Raw genomic sequence first — 24,910 nt, 5'->3', positions numbered from 1 at the left:
GTCCTGCAGAGTTTAGCTCCAACCAGCTCCAACACACCTGTTTGAAAGTTTCTAGTATGCCTAATCAAGTCAAGTCAAGTCATCTTCATTTATATAGCGCTTTTAACAATGTAGATTGCTTCAAAGCAGCTTTACAGAGATAAGCGTATAATTTAAGGTAACAGAGATTGTTTTGGCTTTATAGCAGAGTTAAGTTATTTCCATCTAAAGTTAGTTTTGATTGATTTGCTTCCGTCGCAACGATCATTTGTTATTAAATTAGGGGCCGCTAAGACGACACCATTCCCTCTACACAGACTTTAAACGCGAACCTGTGAGAAACGCTGATGGCGTTCACATGAGCATTTAGAATGGGTTCTATAGTTATGTGCGTTTGAATATACGCAGGTTTGGAATTCCCTACAAGCCAATCCTAAACAAAGTACTTGTCTTTCCTTATAAATTTTGATAAAGAATTTTATTTTATTTTGTTGCTTTGGGGTAGGAACGCAAAACGAATTTCCCGACAACGCCTTATCTGTATAGTGGTAGTGGGATCCTCCATAGGGAGAGACTAGTTGGCACTTCAGCACTGCGTTGTCATCGGTCCATGCGAAGGTCCTTCGTCAGATCTGGATACGGCCTGGATCCGGCAGGCTGCAGGAAAACCTCGGGATAAACACAGACACTAAAATTAGCGTAGATGCCATTCTTCTCATGATGTAACGAGTACATCAGGATTTTTGGGAAGTGTTCCCGGTTCCGGCTGACCTAATATATGCAGCCTAACATTAAATTATAGAAGTCTATAATGTATTATGTGAAAGCTAGGTCAAAGAGATGTGTCTTTAATCTGGCTTTGAACTGACAGAGTGTGTCTGCTTCCCGGACAATGGTAGGAAGACTGTTCCAGAGTTTTGGTGCTAAATAGGAAAAGGATCTACCGCCAGCAGTCGATTTTGATATTCTAGGTATTAGTAACTGGCCGGAATTTTGAGATCGCAATAGACGTGAAGGACTATAATGCATTAAGAGCTCGCTCAAGTACTGCGGAGCTAAACCATTTAGTGCTTTGTAAGTGATCAGCAATATTTTAAAATTTATGCGATGTTTAATAGGGAGCCAATGCAGTTTTGACAGAACCGGGCTAATATGGTCATACTTCCTGGTTCTGGTAAGAACTCGAGCTGCTGCGTTTTGGACCAGCTGTAGTTTGTTTATTAAGCGTGCAGGGCAACCACCCAGTAGAGCATTACAATAATCTAGCCTTGAGGTCATGAACGTATGAACTAATTGTTCCGCATTTGTCAATGAGAGCATATGGCGTAATTTAGATATATTTTTAAGATGGAAAAATGCAGTTTTACAGATACTAGACACGTGACTTTCAAATGAAAGATTGGTATCAAAGAGCACACCCAGGTTCCTAACCGACGACGAAGACTTAACAGAGCAGCCATCAAGTGTTAGACAGTATTCTAGGTTATTACGTGAGGAAGTTTTTTGTCCAATAATTAGAAACTCTGTTTTTTCAGAATTTAGAAGTAGGAAATTACGAGTCATCCAATTTTTTATATCCTCTATGCATAACAGTGAAAGCTAATGAGACCTTGATTAGCTGGTTCAGGTGTGTTTAATTGGGGTTGGAGCTAAACTCTGCAGGACAGCGGCCCTCCAGGACTGAGATTGGTGAACCCTGGTCTAGAGTGTTTAGGCTGGTATTAGAGGTGTGAAATGTATCCATCACTGAATGGAGGGTCAGGGGTCATGACTGAGCACCTGAGGAAGGCAAAGAGGTGTAATATCAGCTGAGATGGGGAGAGAGAGAGAGAGAGAGAGAGAGATCACTTCCTGATACACTGTGATCACTATTACAGCATTAGATCAGACTATTTCACTAGATTCCAACAATTAGAAACAAATTTTATGGCATTACCAAATTCAGAAAAATTAAAGCATATTCTGGGAGAGAACTCTAGCTCAATCACAACAGCAGCAAAATATGTGACAGCCTGCCACAAACTACGAGAGTCAGCCAGTGGACAAAACTACAGTCAGAATCATCCTTATCTTGTCTGAATGTTGGTACTAATGTACATAGGTGTTTTTTTTTTTGTTTTTTTTTTTATATAAATGTATTCATGCATTTGTTTACTGATTGATTTATTGAATTTATTGATTATTTGTGTATGTAATGTCCATTTATGTAATGGCCAATGCTTTGGCAATACTGTACAAGTCATGCCAATAAAGCTCATTTGAATTTGAATTTGAGAGAGAGAGAGAGAGAGAGAGAGAGAGAGAGAGAGAGAGAGAGAGAGAGAGAGAGAGAGAGAGAGAGGCTGAAGAGAAAGGCGACTAAATAATGTCTATCATTAGCCATTGGCTAATAAATTGTTAGATTTCACTCGCCAGTGTTTGAGTTAGAGGCTAAGTAAAGTTAAGTTTAGCAGTAAGCACAGATATATTTTACACACTGACTGAGCATTTGAGAGTTTCATACTATTCCAGTTCATCTCAATGGATGTGCAGCGTATTTGACGCACCGTTAAACTCTAGTGTGAAGGCGCCCAACTCGCCACCGCTGAGAGAGAGAGAGAGAGAGAGAGAGAGAGAGAGAGAAAGAGAGAGAGAGAGAGAGAGAGAGAGAGCGGGGGGGGGGGGGGGGGAGTCTAACATTAAACAGTTAAGATCAGTACGTAGTTCAGCCTTTAAAAACTAGCAGAAGCCACTGCCGGTTTCTTATGTAGTGGGTGAAACGTTACTTATAGTCAACAGAATATGTTAAAGGGACCATTAAAATAAAGTGAAACCGTTATTAGTTAGTAGTAATATTAATAGAATTAGTAGTAGTATTATTATCAAAATCAGTATTACTGTTAGTTGTTTTTTTTTTCAGAAACACTGAATGACCAACAATGTCTCAAGCACCACCACCAGTTCTAAGTTCTGTTAAAATGACAAATATGCATTCATACATTTTCATTCATACATCATATTCTGGCAAGTAATCTAAAAAAATTACAAGCCAATGGCGATACTATTGCCAAGGTTTGTGTAGACACACACACACACACACACACACACACACACACACACTTGTTTATGTGGTTTACGGGGACTCTCCATAGGCATAATGATTTTTCAACTGTCCAAACTGTATATTCTCTCCTCTTACTAACCCTACCCCTAAACCCATCACATTTTTACATTTTCAAAAGACATCACTTAGTATGATTTATAAGCTCTCATGGGGACCAAAACATTTCCCCACAAGGATTTCAAATATCGAAAAATATCTTTGTGGAGACACACACACACACACACACACACACACACACACACACACACACACACACACACACACACACACACACAGACACACATGCACACAGAGAGAGAGGATTTAACACAACTGCAGCTCTGTGAGAGAGATCCTCTTCAGAATTGGTTTTGCGGTAAACATGAGTTGCGGTAAATGTGTGTGACAAGGACTTGATTGTTTGAGAGAGAGAGTATCCTGCGTGGATGGGAATGTTTACAGGGATGTAGACTGACAGGAAGACATTATTTTGGCCAGAAGGAAAGTTTTGCTTTGTTTCAAAGCAGGGTCTTGATAACCCTTGGAACGGCCTGTCAGCACGTGCGTCTCTGCTTTGAGTTCATGGCCTGGAAAAACCACCCGTGAAAAGCTGGAATGATCTCTAGGGTCAGGTATATTTTTAAACTGCAGGAAGCACATTTTTGTATGATGTTCGCTTCTATTAGTGATTCAATAAGTACCTGTGTTATTGAGATAGTATCTTAATTTTTATTAATATTTGATTTTTATATTTCCTGTTTTAATTAAAATTTTAGATGAAGTTTAAATGACGACATAAAATAAAATAAAAATGTAATAAAAGTCAAATAATAAATGTAATTAACTGTGATAAATAATAAATAATAATAAAATAAAAACGTTAAAATGTTATATGTATAAGTAGTATAATTTTTTTGTATTTTAGTTTAGTATATAGTTTCCTCAAAAGAACAAAGTATAATTAATGGAATTGTTAATGAGCCACAATCATTAATCGGAATCAGAATCGTGCAATTCCCCATCCATATACATATATATTGTAACTATTTTGTGTTTAGTACATGACGTAGTAACTTTCTACATAATTTCTTGAATCTCGTAATCTTGAATTCTCATGCATGTTGATTAAGGGCCCCAATATACTTAAAGCAAAATCGAAGAACGAACTAGTGTGACTATGAACGGAGCATTTTGTTCAAATTTTGTTCAAAATGACGCATTTTGAACAAAATCAGGCCAAAATTAAGTTAATTTTAAGAGTTCGAAATCTTCTTCAGTTCATTTCCTCATTCAGTCCGTCAAGATCCGGCGTCTGCGAGTGAAAACATAAACACTGGAGAGATGCTTTATAGTGGAAACTGAAGTGTTATTCTAATCGAAAGCAACACTGACACTGTGTTTTCATGTTTAATACTGTAAATCTGTTTGGTTTAAAGGACTAAAATAACTTTGCTGTGAGTATATCAGGGCCTTTACAGTCACGTTACAGTTACAAAAAATGCATTGTACAGTTTTTAGACAGAGGAATCGACAGTGTCAGATATGCAGTTGCACATTTAGCCTTGATCTTTAGATTGCTTCTGACTAAAGAAGGGTACGTTCAGTCAGTGTGACAGAACGCTCATACCCGGATAGACTGTGACACGAGTGCTGTTCAATTATTCATCACATGGAGTAAACAGAGATAAGCTGAACACAGACTGGGACGGAGTTTGATAAAGGCTCCCGCTTGGGTTCACTCGCAGACATGATATCCACGGCACATCTGACTCTAGGCCTGGAGAGATACATCTCTGTCCCGGCAGATTCCTGGAATCGGTCTGAATGAATTACAAACAGCATGCTACAGAATAGAGTCTTGTGGCAAGGTGATGAATTGTCTTGGTTTTTAATCGGTTTTGTCGTGGTAAGGCATATAAGAGCATGATTCAAGCCATTAAGAATGTGGAAACATATTCAGCGTGGCTTCTCATGCAAACATGGGTGTGCCACAGTCATTTCATACTGTTTGCCAAGCGTTCCTCGCATAGACATATAAACAGGCAATATCCTAGATATGTGCATTAATGCAGCCAATGGTGACCAAAGTCCTGATTTGCTGAAGCTTTTTGACTGTGAAACTCTGTTTTGCGGAGACATTATAGTGACAAGTTTAGCAGTATTATTTGCTCCGTTCATAGATTCGAGGGCCATCATCCCTTATGAAAAACAAGTGCATATAACTGGATTGAATGTGCACTTATTCTACACTACTTCATTGTACTTGTTTTTTTTTTTTTTTTTTTTTTTTTAACTGTACTTACAGATAATATAATATTGTCACGATCGCTAGCGGAGAAATGGGTGGATCCAACCGCAGCAACATGGTAATCAGGGCAGTCCAAATAATCGTCATCCATGCAAGAGTCAAAGTCCAAATAATCAGAATCGTAGTCATCCATGCCAGTGTCGAAAACCATTTAATCAGTCAGATAACGATTAAACAAAACAAGCAAGAACAACAACGAGAACAGACTTGAAAACAGACCTTAGCGTTGACGAGTGACATACAATAATGACTCCGTAACATGAACTAACACAAACAGGGTATTTATGCACAGACACTAACAACATAAATGGGAACAGCTGGGTGTAATCACAAGTGATGGGAACAAACAAGGATTATGGGAAATGTGGTTCCAGGATGAATGGAGACAGGAAGGAAGGGACCTCTAGTGGACACCCAGTGGAAACACAACAGACACTGTGACAAATATTAATTAAATAAAGCCCACTTAAATGTACTCAATGGACAATGTCCGGATGGGATTCAGAACGATGATCAAAACACAGATGGAGTAGGTCGAGTCCATCAACACCCCCAAAGCTTCACAGTCCTGTAGCTCGTCCTGGGTCGACATTTCATTCAGTAACATTAGGCAGTTTTGATTTATATGCTGTTAAATGTTGATGATCGCGTTATTTTAAATATGCATCTGTTTATATATTCTATCCCTTGTTTCTGCTTCTTCTTCCCCTGTGTTTTGATCTGGAGATTCAGTTCTCTTTCAGAGGATGTGTAATAGCATCCCCTACCGTATAACAGTGAAAACACGGAAAGCCGGACATTTCCGTCAATGGCGGGGAAAGAGTAATGTCAAATTCAAAGTTTTATGTTAAAGTACATTTTAAATCATTATGCTTTAAAAATATTTTGTCATTTTTGCTTTAAAGAAGTAAACTTATGTTTTGTTGACTAACATCACAAATTATGTAATTGTTATTGTAATGATAATTAATTATTACTAATGGTTGTAATGATGAAGTTGCAATTTAGTATATATATATATATATATATATATATATTAAATGCAATATTGAATAACACTACACTTAAAATTATAATCAAGAACTTTACATATGTGCTTTAAAATGTTAGTCAACTCATCAATAAGGTGTACTTCCACTAAAACATGATGATTTAATATAAAGTAAAACTAGTAAAATAAATAGTAAAACTTTGGTGACACTTGTTACACGTTACTGTAGAAGTAACTATAAATTAAGCATAAACCAGACCCTAATCCTAACCCTATAGTAAGAACACAGTTAATTAATATTACTCAGACATAAATTGCAGTGTTGGAGAAGCTCTGAAACTGTAGTTTGACAAGCTGCAAGTTACTCATAAGTTAAAGTAGTTAAGATACAGTCAAGCCACTCTACTGAAAAAGTAGTTTGCTACACTACAAATTGCGATCAAAAAGCAGCTAGCTAGTAGCAACATTCATCGAAACTACTTTGATTTTATTTTTACATTTTTATGATGACATAGTATATAACAAATAACAGAAAATTGTTAATGAATAATGTTTTGAGTTTCTTTTCGATTGACAGATGCTTTGCCAAAGCAATGGCTCAAAACACAACGCTAGTGTCTTTTAGGTTCATTATAAAACTGTGGCGGGAAAGTTAAACTATGACGGGTCATCATAAAATCAGATGCAGACATTTGATATAGAGTGCAATAAAGCAGGACAATTAATCAATTTAAAATTGCTATTATTCAAGTTTAAAGTCTTTGATGCAGCGAACTTGCATAAATTACATACATAAGTGTAAACTTTACTAACTCTCAACTGTACATCCTTTATATAATCATCAGCTGATCTCTTCTCAGTGAACTGTGAAGCCGTAAGATGTGTGATGAAACTGTAGATGCTGGTAACGCACGATTTTAGTTTGTGATCTAATCAGAAGACGATTCAATGCATTGCAGGCTCATCAATACTCAAAACGAAATGTAGCTTTTGGTCGCGCTACACCGCTACTTGCTGATAAAAGTAGTCCGCTACTGGAAAAGCTACTGTTTTAAAAGCAACTGAGCTTCTGTCAAGAAAAATGTAGTTAAGTTAGTAGCATTAGCCGCTTTCCGACCGGGGGAACCTTTTCACAGTTCCTAGAACTATTGGCTAAAGTACCCGGATGTCGGCGTGTTCGCACCGCAGGAACTAGGAACGATTTTAGTTCTAGGAACTCCATTTGGAGGAACTAATTTAGGTCCTACTTCAGAGTAGGGTCTAAACCAGCACTATAGGAACTACCCGTGACGTTTAGTGTACGCTGATGATCGAACGCACGCGGAACACCAGCGCCCGCCATTTTTAAAACAGCTATAATATAAACACACAGATTATAGCCTATATATTTACTCCATAAACTAACAATACAAACATGGAAAACAGTGATAGATGGGTCTCTAAACCTTTATGCTGAAGAGAAAATCCAATGCAACTTTGAGGGGACCAAGCCAAACATGATTATGTTTATCTGCTCAGCTAGCAACACTGGACATCAACCACACGGCATAGGCTAATAACCTTTTTTCATATACTGTCTACTTTCTATAACAGTTCTATCTAATAACATGTTAAACAGTACTGTTAGACAGATCGCTAACTAATAAACACAGAGAATGCGAGCATTGTTTGCTCTGGCGTTCTCAGCGCCGCCAAAATAAAGGTCCGTCGCGCCGTCAAAATAAAAGTCACCGTGCTTGCGTCACTCCCTTACCCCTCCTACCAGTTCCTATGGCCACTTGGCCAGTGCGAAGGCAAACAGCAAACCCGAGTTTGGGGGAGAGTAGTTCTTAGAACTGTTTAGAAGTGGACAGTTCCTGTAACTACTTGGTCGGAAAGCGGCTATTGTTACTTGTAGTTAGCTACTCCCCAACACTGCTGAAATGTATAATTACACTGTAACAAGGTCACTAAAATAAAGTGTAACCAAAACTTTTAATTTGATATAGTATTGCAAAGTGCATTTTTGAAAGTGTACTTAAATGTGTAAAGAAACAGTCATGAAAAGGTACTCTCTTTGAGTCCACTTAAGTGACCTTTATGTCATTAATATCATAATCTACAAGTGCAAGTACACAACTACAAGTGTAGATTTAGCACAGTTAAGCACACTTCTGTTTCACAAAGGAAATCAAGCATTTTCAGTTCAAAGATCCAGTTGCCTTTTTGCTATAGTTTGATTACCACAGAATGTACATGTGCATTAAATGAACCAGCCTGAAATATGCAGTTTTTAAGCGTGATTTCAGCTGTATAAAAACATCATGATACAGTTGTAGTCAGATGCTATTGCTGCTGTAACATGTTATCAAAACATAACCTTGACAATACATGTTGGTCTTTCCCCCATTCAAGCCGATAGAGCTGCATTAGTTTGTTCATAGCAAACGGCCGTCTGGAGACATTACAAGATGGCCTCCGATTGAACCGACTCGCCTTAACAAAGCGACTCAAACGCACTTACAAACTCATAAGGACTTCAACAAGAACCTAAAGACATCATTACTTTGTTATAGGCCATAGATTTTAGAGGCTGTACTGTTTTATAGTGGCCTCAGCTGCAGGTTGTTTGTTTGCTAACATCAGTGAAGTGGACAGGTGGCTATTAGATGAACAATACACACACTCTCGAGTCCTCTTCACCCTTCCTCTCATCCAGAGCCTCTAAATGAGGGGCTTCAATCCCTGACATCGACGCTCTAGTCATTAAACGATGTAATTGTGTCATCTGTTAAGGCAGAGTCTTAAATAATTCACTGTTTTTTCTGCAGATTGTGTATTTGACCAAACCCCAAATAACAGATCGAAAGATGTACTTTAGGATCCTTCACCGTTTGCCCCGTCCGTGACTCGTTTTCTCAGTCTATAAATGTTCTTAGCTGTTTCTCCGCTGGGGAAACTGTACGTTAATTCAACTAAATGAGGTTTCTTTTGTTAATAAGCAGAAGAGCTCTGCTCAGTGTGGCAGATTAAAGGACAAAGGGGTTTTGTTAGAGGCTTTACATGGATTTACTGCAGTCTTACTGGAGGTGGACTGCCTTACTCGGGACGGGCCGTTTAAACGTGGCCTTTAACTTCACTGAGCCCAAGGGTCTTGTCTTGTGTACCCTTCCCCGTGACACTCAACACTCGTGACATCAAATCACACACACACACACATGCTGTGTAACAGTGGCATTTCATAGACTGTCCGAGTGAGCAGTTTCCATGTTATGTTTATGCTTTAAAGTAAATGAATAGCACTGTATATAATAGGCTATTCTAGAACAAGTCGACTTAAACAAATACTCAGAATATATTACTGTATCCTTAATATTATATGCATTATCACTTTTTTTAATGTTTTGATTCATATTGGCGCTGGTTAGTTTGGTTAATGGCTTTGTTGAAGATTTCTTATTAAGAAAATGATTGAAATTATTGAATACTTGAAAGCTGCTGATAAAGTGTGGCGTTACTGTTGTGCTCTACTGGGTTAAAGGATAAAAAAGCCATGTTTCATTTTCTAAATTAAATTCACATTCATTGGCATCTCACATTAGTGTGTTACTAATGTGATTGTATCTTGCTTTTAGTCAGTTCTCTCTTCACTGTGGTCTACTGAGGAGAAGACAAAGCTTTTTTTCTATTTATTTACTTTCGTTCTGTGTGATTCATTGAGTTCAGTCGTCACAGACGGCAATTATCTTTGATAATCAATGGAAATCACTTGAAGCGTATTTACACTGTCGTTCAAATGTTTGGAATCAGGGCGAAGAAAGAAAGACATTTTTAAAAGAAATGAATACTTGTATTCAGCAACGACGCATACAATTGATCAAAAGTGACAGACAGTTTCCACAAAAATATTAATCAGCACAACTGTTAATAATCAACTGATATAATCATCTGATAATAATAATACATGTTTCTTGAGCATCAAATCAGCATATTATAATGATTTCTGAAGGATCATGTGACACTTTGATCACAGAAATAAAATATGCTTTACTATATATTCACATGGAAAATAATTGTAATAATATTTCACAAAATTACTGTTTTTACTGTATTTCGGATCAAATAAATTTAGCCTTTATGAGTATAAGAGACTTCCTTCAAAAACATTATAAAAATCTTACCAACCCCAATTTTTTGAACATTAGTGTATATAAAGTATAACATATTATTGATCTATTTAAAATGATTTATATTCTGTTATTTATTAGCAGGATCTGTTATTTATGTGGAGTGAACTGAAAGTGAAATGCGCTGCCACCATCTGGAAGCTCGTGTAATTACAACATGACAGAGGCCTGACAGGAGATGAGCTCTGATGGCAGCAGAAGCACTTATAAATAGAAAATTACAAATGTCATAGATAAACATCTAATATCTGCCATGGCAAATATCATCCACGCTTCCAAAATCCTCACAGGTTTATCTTCACAGCCAGCAGGTTTTATTTGAGTGTGCGCAATGCGTTGAGTGCTTTCAAGCTGTCGTATTAAACGCAGCCAGTCATATTTTTATGAAGCTTATGCTACCGAAAACCAATAAAGATGGAATAGCTGAAGTGGAGAGATGTAAGTTATTATACCAAAATAGATTTTCTGCTTGCCCCTCGGTTACTCCAGAGCCATTTTCTCTCAAATGAATCCCAACAATGAAATGTATACTTTAGTTTGTAGAGGACAGTCAGTGCAGCGCTTGGTGTGTGGACCATGAGGACGCTGAATGGATGTTTATCGGGGTTTTAATTGATGCCGAGGCGTAATGCTGGTCACATGATCTGTGTGGGTGTGCGAGTGTGTGTGTGTGTGCTCTCTTGAGAGGAGATCTATTAGTTGAACCAGGTTTCTCTGATCTGAGACTGCTCTCCTGCTATGTCTGACAAGCAACATCTGTAATCTTCCCAGCTGACAAAAAAATGTGCTAGAACATTTTGCTGGCATTCCCACTAAGTTATGAATAACGTCATTTAGCTAACGTTTTTTAGCTTTTAGTATGAATGCTAGCCTTAAGGTTATGAATAAGCTGGTGTGCTCCAAAACAATGACAACATTCACATTTAGGAGATATAGAGAGCCTAAGTCCCTCCCCTTCCGGTGGACCACCATGAGACCTTATTTCGGAAAAATATTGTGTGGTAGTCAATGGCGAGAGACAACAAATATTTTGATCTCGTTTGAATTGTGCCCTGAATTACTCATATGATGTTTGTCAATTTAAAAGATACATTTTAAAGTCAAGAAAGTCGCAGTTTGATGTAAAACTGTTGCGGTATAAGACTGTGAAAATACATTACAAAGACTACAAACCCAAAAGGCGCACGTGACGTCATACCTTTCCTCTCAATGAATGAAGCTAACTTTACTGAAGCTAACGTCTGTCATTTTTTCTATAGTCTTAGGTTATAATCGTAACGTTACGCTGTCATGCCTGAGTGTTTTGTACCAGACTGCACACATACGAGCAACGGTGACGTACATAGTGCGAGACGAGAGCTGTAGTTCATTGAGCGATTTTCACATAAAACTTAATGTTACTCTTCTGTTTTATGACAAACTGCGACTTTCTTGACTTTCATAATTATCTTTTAAATTGACAAACATGTGTAATTCAGGGCACAGTTCAGGTGGAATAAAAGTTGTCTCTCGCCATTGACTACCATACATATTTTTTCCGAAATAAGGTCCCATGAGCCATAAGCATTCAAAACTTACAATCTCTCACTTCCGCTAAAAATGGATGACAGATTTTTATGGCATCACCGCAGATTTCAGCTTCTGTCCAATCAAACGCTCTCTAGAATTTAAAGCTCCGCCCCCTATGCTATAAATACCACTTGGCCAAAGCGACCGTTGACACGTCACGGAGCAATATGGGTTGGAGATGTGTGTTCGGTTGCTGTCAAGTACAACTTGCAGTCTGTGAGGTAAACTAAACGCTATTGGCTGTTTGAAAAGGGGGAGGAGCCATTCAGTATGTCCCGCCTTAGCTTCCTGTTTCAGTGGAAATTACGTCAACGCATCATGCAAAGCTGCTCGTTTCAAGACACTTCAGTGGGGCTTTAAGGGAACATTATGCACACATTATGGGACCATTACTTTTGAATGTTCTTTAACATTTAGCAACATGTTAGACAAACATCCAACTAAACGTTCCATGAATGAAGCATAAATAACGTTTTTGTGCTAATGATTGGGAACATTATTAAAGACCAGCAGATAACTTTGAACAAACGTTCTATTAACGTTACTGGAACAATGTTTGTTCATCACTTTGAGAGAACCTTGCCAGAACGTTCCCTGTTAGCTGGGCTCTCTCACACACACTCAAAACATCTGAATATTTCTGCTATAATTACGCCTAAGCTGCTTAAATGATTACTTTTTTGATTAACAGAAACTGTCTGTGAGTATTGCTATATTAAACCAACTCTCTCTTTACCGTGATCTACTTAGGAGAAAACTGAAGGACAAAAAGTTGTATTTTAAATTTCAGTTTTATTTTTTATTTACTGTGTAATACGATTAATTCAGATTTGACAATTAATGAAAAATACATGAATTAAACACATGATTTATTTTATTTTTATGTGCAGGTCTTAGTGTGTGTGTGTGTGTATATATATATAATGAAAATATGTTAAGATAAAATATGTAATATTATTTAATATTATACAGACATTTATTTTGTGATTTTTGTCATAAAACAATATCATTAAATATTTATATTATTGAAATAGTTTTATTTTATTATTATTTATTATTATATAATATTATATTATAGTTTCATTTAGATTTTATGTTTTAAGACATTTCTCAAAATATCTTCTTTTATGTTCCACAGATGAAAAAAAACAAAATGAGTAAATGATAACACAATTTTCCTTTATGAACTATTCCTTTAACTTAAACAACCACCCAGAACATCCTAGCAACCAACACAAGTGGGTTTATTCTCATGAACAATTATGACAATGCACTTTATTAGTTTTTCTGTAAAAACAGTTTCTAATAATTCTGATGATTATTTTCTGAAATGCCTTCTGAAAAGCCAGTTGTTTTTAAATCAGCATTGCTCACTCTCTATGCTATCCCACAATCCTGTGTGTGCGGTTCGGCAGATTTCTTCCTTTTTATCAACTTATGATTCAGTTTATATTAAGAAACAAGCATTGCCGTCATTAACCACTTGTCTAAAAGTTATCAGATGTGACATTTGGTGCTTCAGAAGTTACAAAAAGTCCCAATTATTGAAAGCATATTGCTCACAGATTTCTAACTTCATTTGTTTTTGAATGGGTATTTTTATGAGAAATCAGCAGTGTCATTATGTTTTAAGGCATTAACACAATGTTGTAGTGTTTCCAGATGAAAGTCTGAGACTGTTTTTCTGGTTTTCCGCTGGTTCCTTCCTAATAACAGCACTGCACTATGGGCCGCTCAACAGAACAGGCTATAATTTAACATGCTTTTCCACACACTCTCCTCAGCACGATAAATCCCTCCGTTTAAAAGAATCTGCTAATAAAATGCAATCAAATGGGTGTAGTTGGTCCTTGCATGGCCTGATACTCAGAAATATAGCAGTTGTTCTTTATTTTCCGTGACCTGATGAAGTAATGGTGAGTCATGAGGCTGGGTTAACCTCTTCTGTACATTTTTCACACAGACATTGTGGCATAACACGTCAAGTCAGTCTAGGAGATGCCTTTGCTAAAACAAAGCAGATTGAACATGTCCTTCTGAACATCAAGACACAGATACATATGTTGCATTACGAATATATTCCTCAAATACATTGAGTGTTAGTTAAGCATTGTTGTTGGGAGCCCCAAACACCTCTGATACTTCAGAAAAAGCCAATGAGAATTTGCACGAGCAGAAGCAATAAGCTGCTGGTTGCAGTTCACTTAACAGCCACTGGAGTCGCTAATAACAGGGGTTTCTGAATTATACATATAGCCCCTTTAATTATTAGCTTAAAAATGTAAAGGACTTTTTTTTTTTTTACAAATATTATTAATCGTTCATAAACATCATATATTTTTCATCATATTTTTTTTTGTCGCACCACAGTCTGATATGACAATTGACACAGAGGGTCTTCTGGGGTCCTCTCTATGACATTTCCTGGGGGTTTTTTTCTGCATGTTTTTGTATGTTAGTTGGATTACATAACTGTTAGTCTCGGCATGGCTTTTGGCAGTCAAACTATTTAACATTAATAAGCAGTGAAGCAATTTTTTTTAAACTTTTACATTTTTGGGGGTGTTTGTGGGTTATATCAGGGAAGTTGTATCGCTGACATTTCATGCAGCTGATACTTGCACCTAAAAATAATTAAAAACATATGAATTAATTTTTTTATTGCATTATTAATAGTGATGCACTGTTTTTTTTTTTGCTGAAACACAAAAAACGAAATTAAAGTTTGCATTTAGCCGAAAACCGAAAATAAAGTTTAGGTAATTAAATTTGGGTAATTGGATACTTAATTTTGGTATAGTGTTCAAGGTGTCATGTTCTCAGGTGATAAATTCAACCAATCGCAGGAAAGTTCTTTGGCAATGAGTCGCCTCACGTTATTTCTGCCAAGCTAATTTTACATGCTGCTACTCTAGCATATCCACGTTAAGTGCATTAAATAAATGCGGACACAGTAAACACGTCATTGGGAAAGTGCTAATTAAACAAATGTTTCGGTAAATGTTTACAGTATGTCCCTCGATAGCTATTTCAGTCGAAACTGATTTTTATTTTTACTCTTCTGAAACTTTTTCTCAGTAGAAAAATGTGTGAAACACGAGATTTGCTGTTGGAAAAAGTCTCCATTTAATTTGCATTTAATTCTGTTGCTTACATAGAGACATAGAGACGTATCTTTCCTGTGGGCGTTTGAACCCAATAAACATTTGACGTTTGAACCCCACAGACATTTTTTGTGGAGCCGTATCATATATTTGGTGCAATGCAGCGCCAGGCGCGACGCAAGTGTGTTTTGCTAGTTCCAGCCCGGCGCAGTTATCATTTTCACGTTCTGCGCCACATTGTTTAAATAGCAAATGCATTTGTGCCCATTTGTTCGCCCATGGGCTTCTGCGCCATTGACCAACTGAAACCTGGTCTAAAGTCAATGGCGCAGTGTTGTTTTTGTCATTTAAAGAGCGCGTTAGTAATGTGCGTCTATAGGCGGGTGCACAAAGCGTGCACACTCTGCTTATTACACACACAGGGACGTGCAGCCGCACACAAACTAGCCAAATATTAAAAATAAAAGGATTACAATGTAAAAGATTAATATTGTGTACATAAAGACTAAGGCTAGTCCCGTAGATGGTTTGCTTGCGTGCTTTAACCTCGCACATGAACAGATCTGTTTACTCTCTGGAGACATGTTCAGTTTTTCCGCTTGCAAATCCCGCCATGTAAATAGCGAATCCGCCATGGCGCGAGCGCAACTGGCTTTTAAAGGGAATGGGAGATGAGACTCTGATTGGTTTATTACACGTTACGCCCAAAACACACCCATTACTCATTAAGAGAATAGGGACAACCCTTTTAGACCATGCACCGGGAGCGCCGACCTTTTTTCCCACCGTTAAACTTGCAAAAGTGGATTCGGACACGCACTAAGTGCACTTGCTCCGTGCGCTTTAGATCATGTGCTTCGATCGTTAAAATAGGGCCCATAGGATTGTTATATTTTAAGCTGTATAGCCGTGTAAGTCCTCTCACTTTCTGTCAGGCAGTAAAGTAGGAGGGATGGCAGCAGCTTCTGGGACACGTGGACAGGCCGCAGAAATCGATGTGGCAGAGCCTGGTTTACTTTTGGAAGCAAAATGGCAGGATTGTGTTTGTGTGTGTGTGTGTGTGTGCAAACAAATCTGCCCTTTGAGTCTCCATGTGTGCTCGAAAAAGGACCAGTGGAATCGTGAGCTAAAACCGTGGCTGGCAGGGCAGCCCTTATTCCCCACAAACCTCAGCTCTTTCCTCCTCAGCCTGGCCGGCCTCCCAGAGTCTCCGGCTCTAACCTCAGCGCACACACGGAAAAGAGAAATCCCCCTTCCATCCTCTCCAGGGGCGCAGCCGAGTCTCCGCTCATGGGGAATGCAGTCGAAACGCATGTCACCTAGTTGTCGATCTTGCACGAGGGAGCAAAGATTAGGAGGTGGTGAAAGAACGGTCTGTCTCGAGTTTGACCCAGACTAGGTCTGGTTGCGTAAGACGGGGGCGACCCGGGTACCAGCCGGTGGCGGGACAGGCATGGCGTGGGGTTTAGTGTGTGGGGTGGAAGCTCTGCTCAGTCTCTTATGGCAGATCGTCCTGTGGATGATCCAGAGGTGTTTCCTGCAGAGGATGAGGTCATGTCAACAGTGCCTACAAACCTGCTTCTACCCGGGCCACGTCTACCAGGTACTGGCGCTCTTTCCTAACAGCTTGAGGTGGCTTTGGTACTTTTGGGATCATTTCAGTCTGGATTGTGTTTCATTTTTGATGGTCTGTTTTGGATCTTTGAATCTTTTACAATGGAGAATATTGTTTGGTCTTTCGTTTCTTATTTCTCAAACAAGTCTGCCATCTGAAGTCAGAGATTTCGGTAACACTTTACTATAAGGTTCATTAGTTAACATTTAGTTAACTACCTTAGTTAACATTAGCTAAGAATGGACAATACTACTACAGTGTTAATTAATCTTAGTTAAAATACATTGTTCAAATCTAAGGTTGTATCTGTTAACATTAGTTAATGCACTGTGAACTAACATGAACAAACAATGAACAGCTAACATTAACAAATATTAATAAATACTATAAAAAATCTATTGCTCATTTTTAGTTCATGTTAGTTAATACATTAACTAATATTAACTAATGAACCTTATTGTAAAGTGTTACCAAGATTTCAAAATGAAACGCATAATGAACTCGATCTGAACATTTTTCAGGGCTGAATAATCTGATCTGTCCATATTTACAGCTCTATACTCAGACCAAAATGGTCTTGTTTTGTCTATTTTTATTTCTCTTGTTATTTTAGGAGCAACATCTGAGACAATGTTGATACTTTAATACACAACTGTGAACTTCTTTAAGTGAGAGTTACTTTTTATTAAAATACTTTTTTCTCTGGCCGTGATGAGTCATATTCATACTGACAATCTGAGATCAGAAGCTTTTGGATTTAAACTAAGAAAAGTTGTGGTGTTACATAAAGAGAAATATGTAAGATTGATATTGTTACTATTATTACTTGTAGGCCTACTATTTCTAGGTCATTAAGCAAACATCATATACATCATATCATTTAGTAGGTTCTTTGGTTACTGTACATTGTTCATTGCAATGTCATTGTAAAAGTAAATTTTCTCCAAAAAACAGCTCATGCAAACACAAATTACAGGCTTGGAGAAGGGCATATGAAACTTTTCCAAAATATCAGTCTCATAATGCCATAACTCTGAGAAATACAGCACGTAGGTTCAGCTCTCCGCAGTGCAAAAGCAAGATCTGTGCTACAGTAAGAAAGCTAGTCTACTAATGAAACTTGAAGTATTATTATCCACATTTATCCTGACCAAAGATTAAATCATATTTTGAATCATTTGGAATAGACTTTTACAAGAACACCTCAACAGCTACATGAAATTATACATCAACTCCACCACAGTATATTGTAAACAGACATTTTTGGTATTGGTCGGTTTATAGCACAGTCTTTGTGCTGAGCTGAAAAACAAAGCAATTTTGTGTCGTTTTTGTGGTTATATAAGATTCTGCTGGTTTGTTAACAGATGTTTTATCTATTTTAAAATGTCCAACATCCTGTTGTTATTTTCAGTGACAGAAAAATAACTAGTTTTGTTCTGCGCACCAAATGTGTGTTTTTCCACAAGAATCTGTGTGTGCATGGCTTTCTGCTGGTGCAGAATGCAGAGACATGAGGAATCTCGACAGTCCTGAAAGACTCGCTTCTGCTGGTTTAAATGCATCTCATTTAAAACAGATTTAAAGTTTTGTTGAATTTGTCACCAAATTGCCCCTGGATTAGCAGCGATACCAAAAAAACAAAAAACAATGCATATTACTGACATTATACATAGAGCTGACCTTTGTTGCGCTGACCTTCATCCCTGTAATGTTCAGCCCTAAATGTAACCGGGTTCTGAAAGAGAAATGTTTTGCGGTATTTGTTTGTTTGTTTATTAATTTTTGTAATTAATTTTTTGGGGGGTTGGTTTATTTTATTTTATTGGTTGGTTGGTTTTCTGGTTTGTTTGTTTGCTTTCTTGGTTGGTTAATTGGCTGTTTGTTTGTTTTTGGTTGTCTGTCTGGTTGGTTGTTTGTATAGTAAATTGGTTGGTTAGTTGTTTGGTTGTTTTATTTATTAGTTTTTGTGCTGGTTGTTTTTTGGTTGGTTTTCTGGTTTGTTTGTTTGCTAGGTTGGGTGGCTGGTTGTGTTTTTGTTTAGTTGTTTATTTATTTGTTTAGTTTTTTGCTGGTTTATTTGTTTGGTTGGTTGATTGGCTGTTTTGTTTGTCTTTAGTTGGTTGTTTGTTCAGTAGATTTTGGTTGTCTGGTTTGTTTTTTTCTTCTGCTGGTTGATTATTTGTTTGTTTGGTTGGTTGGTTGATTGGTTTGTTGGTTGGTTGTTTTGTTTGTTTGTTTGTTTGTTGTTTTGGTTGGTTCTTTTTGTTTGTTTGTTTGTTTGTTTGTTTGGTAGGTTGGCTGGCTGGTTGGCTGGGTTCCAAACTTACTAATAATGTAGTTTAATCATTTGAATAAAAAAAAAAAAAAAAAAAAAAAAAAAAAAAAACAATGTCCAGCACTAATGCTTAAATGAAATTAGTGCTAGTGAAATTTCAGAATCAGGCACTTGAGAATTAACCAGCCGTTTGCAGAAATGTCTCATCTCCATCTCAGTTTGCTGCCATAACAGATTCTTTCTTAGTTTGTTTTGGCTGTCGCTGTTAAAAGAGATTCCTTGTGTTTTATACCTCTGGTTTTGATGACAGTTATTATGTAAAAATGTATGAAATGTTCAGTGTGTCACTATAGTGAGGAGAGAAGGTGGCAACAGTGCGGTGTCGATCATCTGACGTCATAACTGTGTCCACAGATGACCGAGGGACGCCTCTGCCAGGTGCAGCTCCTGGACGACAGAAAGCTGGAGATGCTGGTTCAGGTATAATGTCTCACAGTTCTGATCCCAGCTCTAGTCTATTACACCTCCCACTCAAGGGTAATGGACCTCAGTAAACCTCCCTGTCTCACATTATATTGATCAATGGATTTTCTCTCGCAGCCGAAGCTGTTGTCTCGTGAACTCTTGGATTTGGTCTCATCGCATTTTAACCTTAAGGAGAAGGAATACTTTGGGTTCACCTATGTGGATGACACGTGAGTGCCTCTTTTTAATGACGTTATCTACAGAGGTGCATTGTTCCCATCGAACATTTGGAAAAATCTAGCTTTTTGAAAACATAAAGGATGAAAGGATATGTCAAAACTGAATTTAAAGGGATAGATCACCTAAAAATTAAAAATCTTTCATTAATTACTCGCTGCTCGATTTCTAAGGCTGTGAAACGATTAATCGCGATTAATCGCGTCCAAAATAAAAGTTTGTGTTACATAATATATGTGTGTGTACTGTGTATAATTATTTTGTATATATATATATAAATACACACACATGCATGTATATATTTAAGAAATATTTGCATGTACTGTATATACTATACTGTATATATATTTATATATCATTTATAGTATATATAAATATTTTATATATAAATAACATGTTTTTCTTAAATATATACATGAATGTATGTGTATTTATGTATAGAAAATAATTATACACAGAACACACATATATTATGTAAACACAAACTTAATCACGATTAATCGTTTCACAGCTTACAATGTCTTTGATGGAATGGACTTTCAATGGGGAGACAGAAATCTTACAGATTTCATTACAAATATCTTAATTTGAGTTTTGAAGATGGACAAAAGTCATATGGGTTTTGGAACAACATGAGGACAAGTTTTTCAATTTTAGGTGAGCTATCCCTTTAAGTTAATAGCATCAGAATGTCTGAGTTGGTTCGGTCTGTTTATTTGAATGAACCAGTTCTAAACGTTGATTCACTGATTGTACTATATTCTAGTTCAATATTTTGTATTTAATATTTAGTATTTTTATGGGATTTATGGTTCTAAATTATATTTATGCAGTAGCTATTATCCATTTACTGTATGGACCTGAAAATTGAATTTCCAATTTAAATGGAGATAGATATTGAATGCTTTGGAGCAAAGACTGAAGCTTGGTCTCTTTTTAAAGACTTGAAAAAAGTTTTGCATTTATTTATACCATTTTCAACTTTTATGTGAAATTTATATTTTCCAAAACACGTTTTACTCTAAAACTGTGAGAAAATCAAAACCATAAATCTTAACAAGCTGTACTCCAAATTTGAGGTTGATATCTAAAAAAAATAGCTTTCAGTAAGATTTTGTTTTTCAATAGATGAAATTTGCCTCCCATTCATTTCCAATGCGGTCATTTTTGACCGTGAACAATACAAGTGTGACTATTTTTTCAAGACCATTTAACCTTTTCAAATCATGTCTATGATTTTTCTTTGTGTTCACACAGCAAGTGCCAAAACCTTTACCAAATTTCGTACCATTCCGATGAAATGCTACAAAAAACAAAATGTAATGAAATTTTTCACTCAAAAATGGCCGAACAGCACCAGTGGGATAAAAGTACATTAAAATGGAAATGCTAAAAAAAAAAAAAAATCGTAATACTGCTGTTTTTCACAGATTGCATCAAAGTTTCCTTTACAAAAAATACTGTTGGGGTACCTTAATATAGTATTGTTTTACATGGTAATACCATTTTACCATATTCATATACCATGGTATTTACAGTATATGGTACAATGGGAAAACAGTATTATCAAGGTACCATGATCAAAAAACCATTAATACCATGGCACTGTTATGTTACTGTTATTATTCTAAAATGTCATCCACCTCTCTGTTTACTCCCAAACTTACAGTTAAAGGTTGTGCAAACTAGTTACAAATGTGTTCGACCAGTTCAAAAAAACTATTAATGCATAGCCTAACAGTGTTTCAGTCATCACTAAAGCGAAATCTCATCTAGTTCTGCTCAGTTGAGTCCTGTTGAAGTCGTCTCTGTGCAGACGATTTTCATATATTAGTGCTAAATTGCAGAGCGTTTACTGGGTTGAATAAGAATGTCTGATCGCACATTTCAGCCAGATTAACTTTCCTCTTCCAGTGGTCAGTGCAAATGGCTGCAGCTGGACCGCAGAGTGCTGGAACACGACTTCTCCAAGAAATCAGGGCCTATTGCTCTTCAGTTCCTGGTGAGGTATGTGATCGCTACCTCATGATGTCTTAAGTCACATGACCACATCGACCACAGAATGCAGCACATTCCCGGACTCAATCACTGTGGTGCCGCTCCAAAGAAGCACCTTGTTTTAGATTTGAAGTGAGGCTTTTGTCTTTTGGCTATGACTCGCCCCCGTTTTATTACTCCGAAATTGCGATTAACTGACGGGTTTGTCATTTGCAGGTTCTACATCGAGAGCATTTCACTTCTAAAGGAGCACACGACTGTGGAGTTATTCTTTCTGAATGCTAAGTCTGCCATCTATAACGTGAGTACATTTGTGCCTGTTTACCCGCTGAAGTGATTCACTGTCTCATTTCTCGCCTCCATAAACAATTAAAAAGCCACAGACCTCAGAGCAGTAATGTGAGTTATTGCATCCCAAGGCCATAGAAGAAGTATGTGTAACTGATTGGCTTGTGAATCAAGAAAGCAAAGCAATTCCTCTTAGATTCTTCACAACCATCATGACCAACATAAGGATTATTTTTGTGTCATTGCAGCATGGGCAACATTTTTTTTTTCACTCTTTGCCATGGCTTGGTTTTGCTTGCGACAGAATTGTGTCATACAGAGGAAGCATTTCAATTGTATGGAAGCTTGTTTCCGCCACAGAAAAAAAAAAAAAAAATGGTAATTGTAACTTTTTATCTCACAATTCAGACTTTTTTTTTATGATATATTTTTTTAGAGATATAAATTAAGAAAATAAGTCCAAATCGAGGAAAAAAGTCAGAATTGCTTGTTTATATCTAAATATATAAACAAATGAAGTCAATTGTGACTTTATGTCTCATAATTTCGAGTTTACAACTTGCGGTTAGGAGAAATAAATTCTGAATTGCGAGATATAAACTCACAATTGCGAGAACACATCTGAATTGCATGTTTATATTTTAATGTATCTAAATATATAAACAAATAAAGTCAGTTCGAACTTTATTTCTCACAAAGTTTATAAAGTCAAAATCGTGAGATATAAATTCGCAATTGCGAAGTAAAAAGTCAGAATAGTGAGTTTATATCAGTATATCTCAATATATATAAAAAATAAAGTCAATGCTGACTTAATTTCTTACATATCTTAGTTTATAACTCACAATTGCGAGGAAATAAAGTCAGAATTGCAGTATAACAGTATAAAATCTTTTAAACTTTTAAAAGATATAAACTAAATTGTCAGAACAAAAGTCAGAATTGCACATTTATATCTAAATATATAAACAAAAAAAGTAAATTCTGACTTTATTTCTCGCAATTTCGAGTTTATAACTTGCAATTCTGAGAAAAAAAGTCCAAATCGTGAGATGTAAACCACCCAATTGTGGGGAAAAAAGTCTGAATATATCTCGCTATATCTCAATATATAAAAAATAGAATTTATAAAGTTTATAGCTCGTATATCTTAATATATAAACAACGTCAATTCAGATTTTATTTCTCGCAATTCCGATTTTATAACTTGCATTTCTGAGAAATAAAGTCAGAGTTGTGATATATAATCGAGTTTCTTGGTGGAAACAAGCTTCCATAGATTTGTGTTGCATTTGTTGAGTGGTGGTTGTGATTGTTATCAGTGGCAGAAAGCGACAGCAGTTATATTTATATGTTCTCTCCCACACACACCTCTCTTTTCCACAGCTCACTATCCGTTCCAGTGAAATCACAACGAGTCTCCAACATACAGCGGCAATTTATTTATGTTATAATAAACTGTTCTAAGGCAGTGGGTTCAGTGACTATTTCATATACATGACAGACTATTTATTTATGAAAACAGTCAAAATTATTTTCAATTATTTGTGTGTAACCTAATTATTATTCATGAGCTAAGCCATTTCGCCAAAACAAATCGATGCCCATAGCAGGAATATGACATGCATAGTTTCTGCTTCCTCATTACATTAATAAATGGACATGATGAAACTGATTTTGAAGCATTCAGAGCACGTCTTTAAAAGTGATTCAAAATGAATTGTGCTTGTTTGTCCACAGGGTGACATTGAGGTGGAGAGTGAGCTGGTTTTTAAATTAGCTGCTCATGCATTGCAGGTAAAAATATCAGAGCTTTTATATATTATGACATGTTTTTACTTTTTTTGTCAGTGTTATGTATTAAATCCACATGCTTTACATATTTTGTTTTACAGGAATCTAAAGGAGACTATACGAGGTGTGTAGTTCCACCACACTTATTTACCACAAAGTTCACGAACTTTGAAAAATGTCTTTATTTCCAGGTTTTAATATCACTTTCTACTGTCAAGTGTTGAGATAAAACTCAGAGTTTTTACCCAGGACTATATGAAGGCACTGTGGAGGTCTCTGCACTCCTATTTTTATATAAAATATATTCTTAAGATTAATTGGTTGCTTATAAAAGAGCAAAGTCACCATTAAACTAAATCTTTCTCTCTGTCAGAGATGCAGTGAATCCAAGATATGGCAAAAGACATTAAGGGTTGTTAATTGAGAAACAAGGTCAGCATGAGATTAGAATAATGTAATAATGAAAGTTCCTTGGGTCAGGAAAGTTTAAAAGTTTGACAAGCTCTGCATTAAAGGCATATTCGTTCATCATTTACACAGAATCACGTCTTTCCAAACCTATATGACTTTCTTTAAGTCTTATTAAGTGGGATGTTCAAGCTGCTGTTTTAGAAATAGCTAAAAAGCATGACTTTTAGTCAGTATGAAGGTCTAAAAAGCACCATAAAAGTAGTCAAGGCTTTATTCAAGGCTTCGGAAGTCATACGGTAGCTTTTAATTTAAGCTGTTATTCTCTTAACTAGAGCAAACTATATACAAATTGGTTTGTTTATTGTGTAATGTCGTCACATCTCTGTACCCTATTACTTGTCCAATAATGATTCAGTTACATCATGCGATTAACATAATGTGTAACATAAAACATGTTAAAAGTTTCAGTTACTGAATCTTGTTGCGTGTTGAAAATGTATTTTTAGTGATGAAAATACCAGAGCAGAGCTGAAGAAGCTTCCAGCGTTGCCCACTAAAGTACTGAAGGAGCATCCGTCTCTAGCATACTGGTAAAACTTGTTTTTTTGTTTGTTTTTTTTTAAGT

General features: G+C 36.6%; 1 protein-coding gene across 1 annotated transcript in view; it reads left to right on the top strand.

The window, feature by feature from the left end:
* Positions 1 to 16,464: 16,464 nt before the first annotated feature.
* The window catches only part of frmd4bb (FERM domain containing 4Bb), a 28,040-nt gene continuing 19,594 nt past the window's right edge, over positions 16,465 to 24,910 (top strand). The window contains exons 1-8 of the mRNA XM_079850285.1: positions 16,465 to 16,802; positions 19,507 to 19,572; positions 19,693 to 19,787; positions 21,709 to 21,801; positions 22,009 to 22,093; positions 23,821 to 23,877; positions 23,976 to 23,998; positions 24,792 to 24,875. Of these exons, the coding sequence (XP_079706411.1) occupies positions 16,653 to 16,802; positions 19,507 to 19,572; positions 19,693 to 19,787; positions 21,709 to 21,801; positions 22,009 to 22,093; positions 23,821 to 23,877; positions 23,976 to 23,998; positions 24,792 to 24,875 (653 nt within the window). The 5' untranslated portion in view covers positions 16,465 to 16,652. The remainder of the gene's footprint in view (positions 16,803 to 19,506; positions 19,573 to 19,692; positions 19,788 to 21,708; positions 21,802 to 22,008; positions 22,094 to 23,820; positions 23,878 to 23,975; positions 23,999 to 24,791; positions 24,876 to 24,910) is intronic.

The sequence above is a fragment of the Squalius cephalus genome, assembly GCF_949319135.1.
Source record: "Squalius cephalus genome assembly, chromosome: 18".
NCBI lineage: Eukaryota > Metazoa > Chordata > Actinopteri > Cypriniformes > Leuciscidae > Squalius > Squalius cephalus.
Note: the sequence above shows the minus strand (reverse complement) of the source record. Positions and strands in the feature narration are given on the sequence as shown.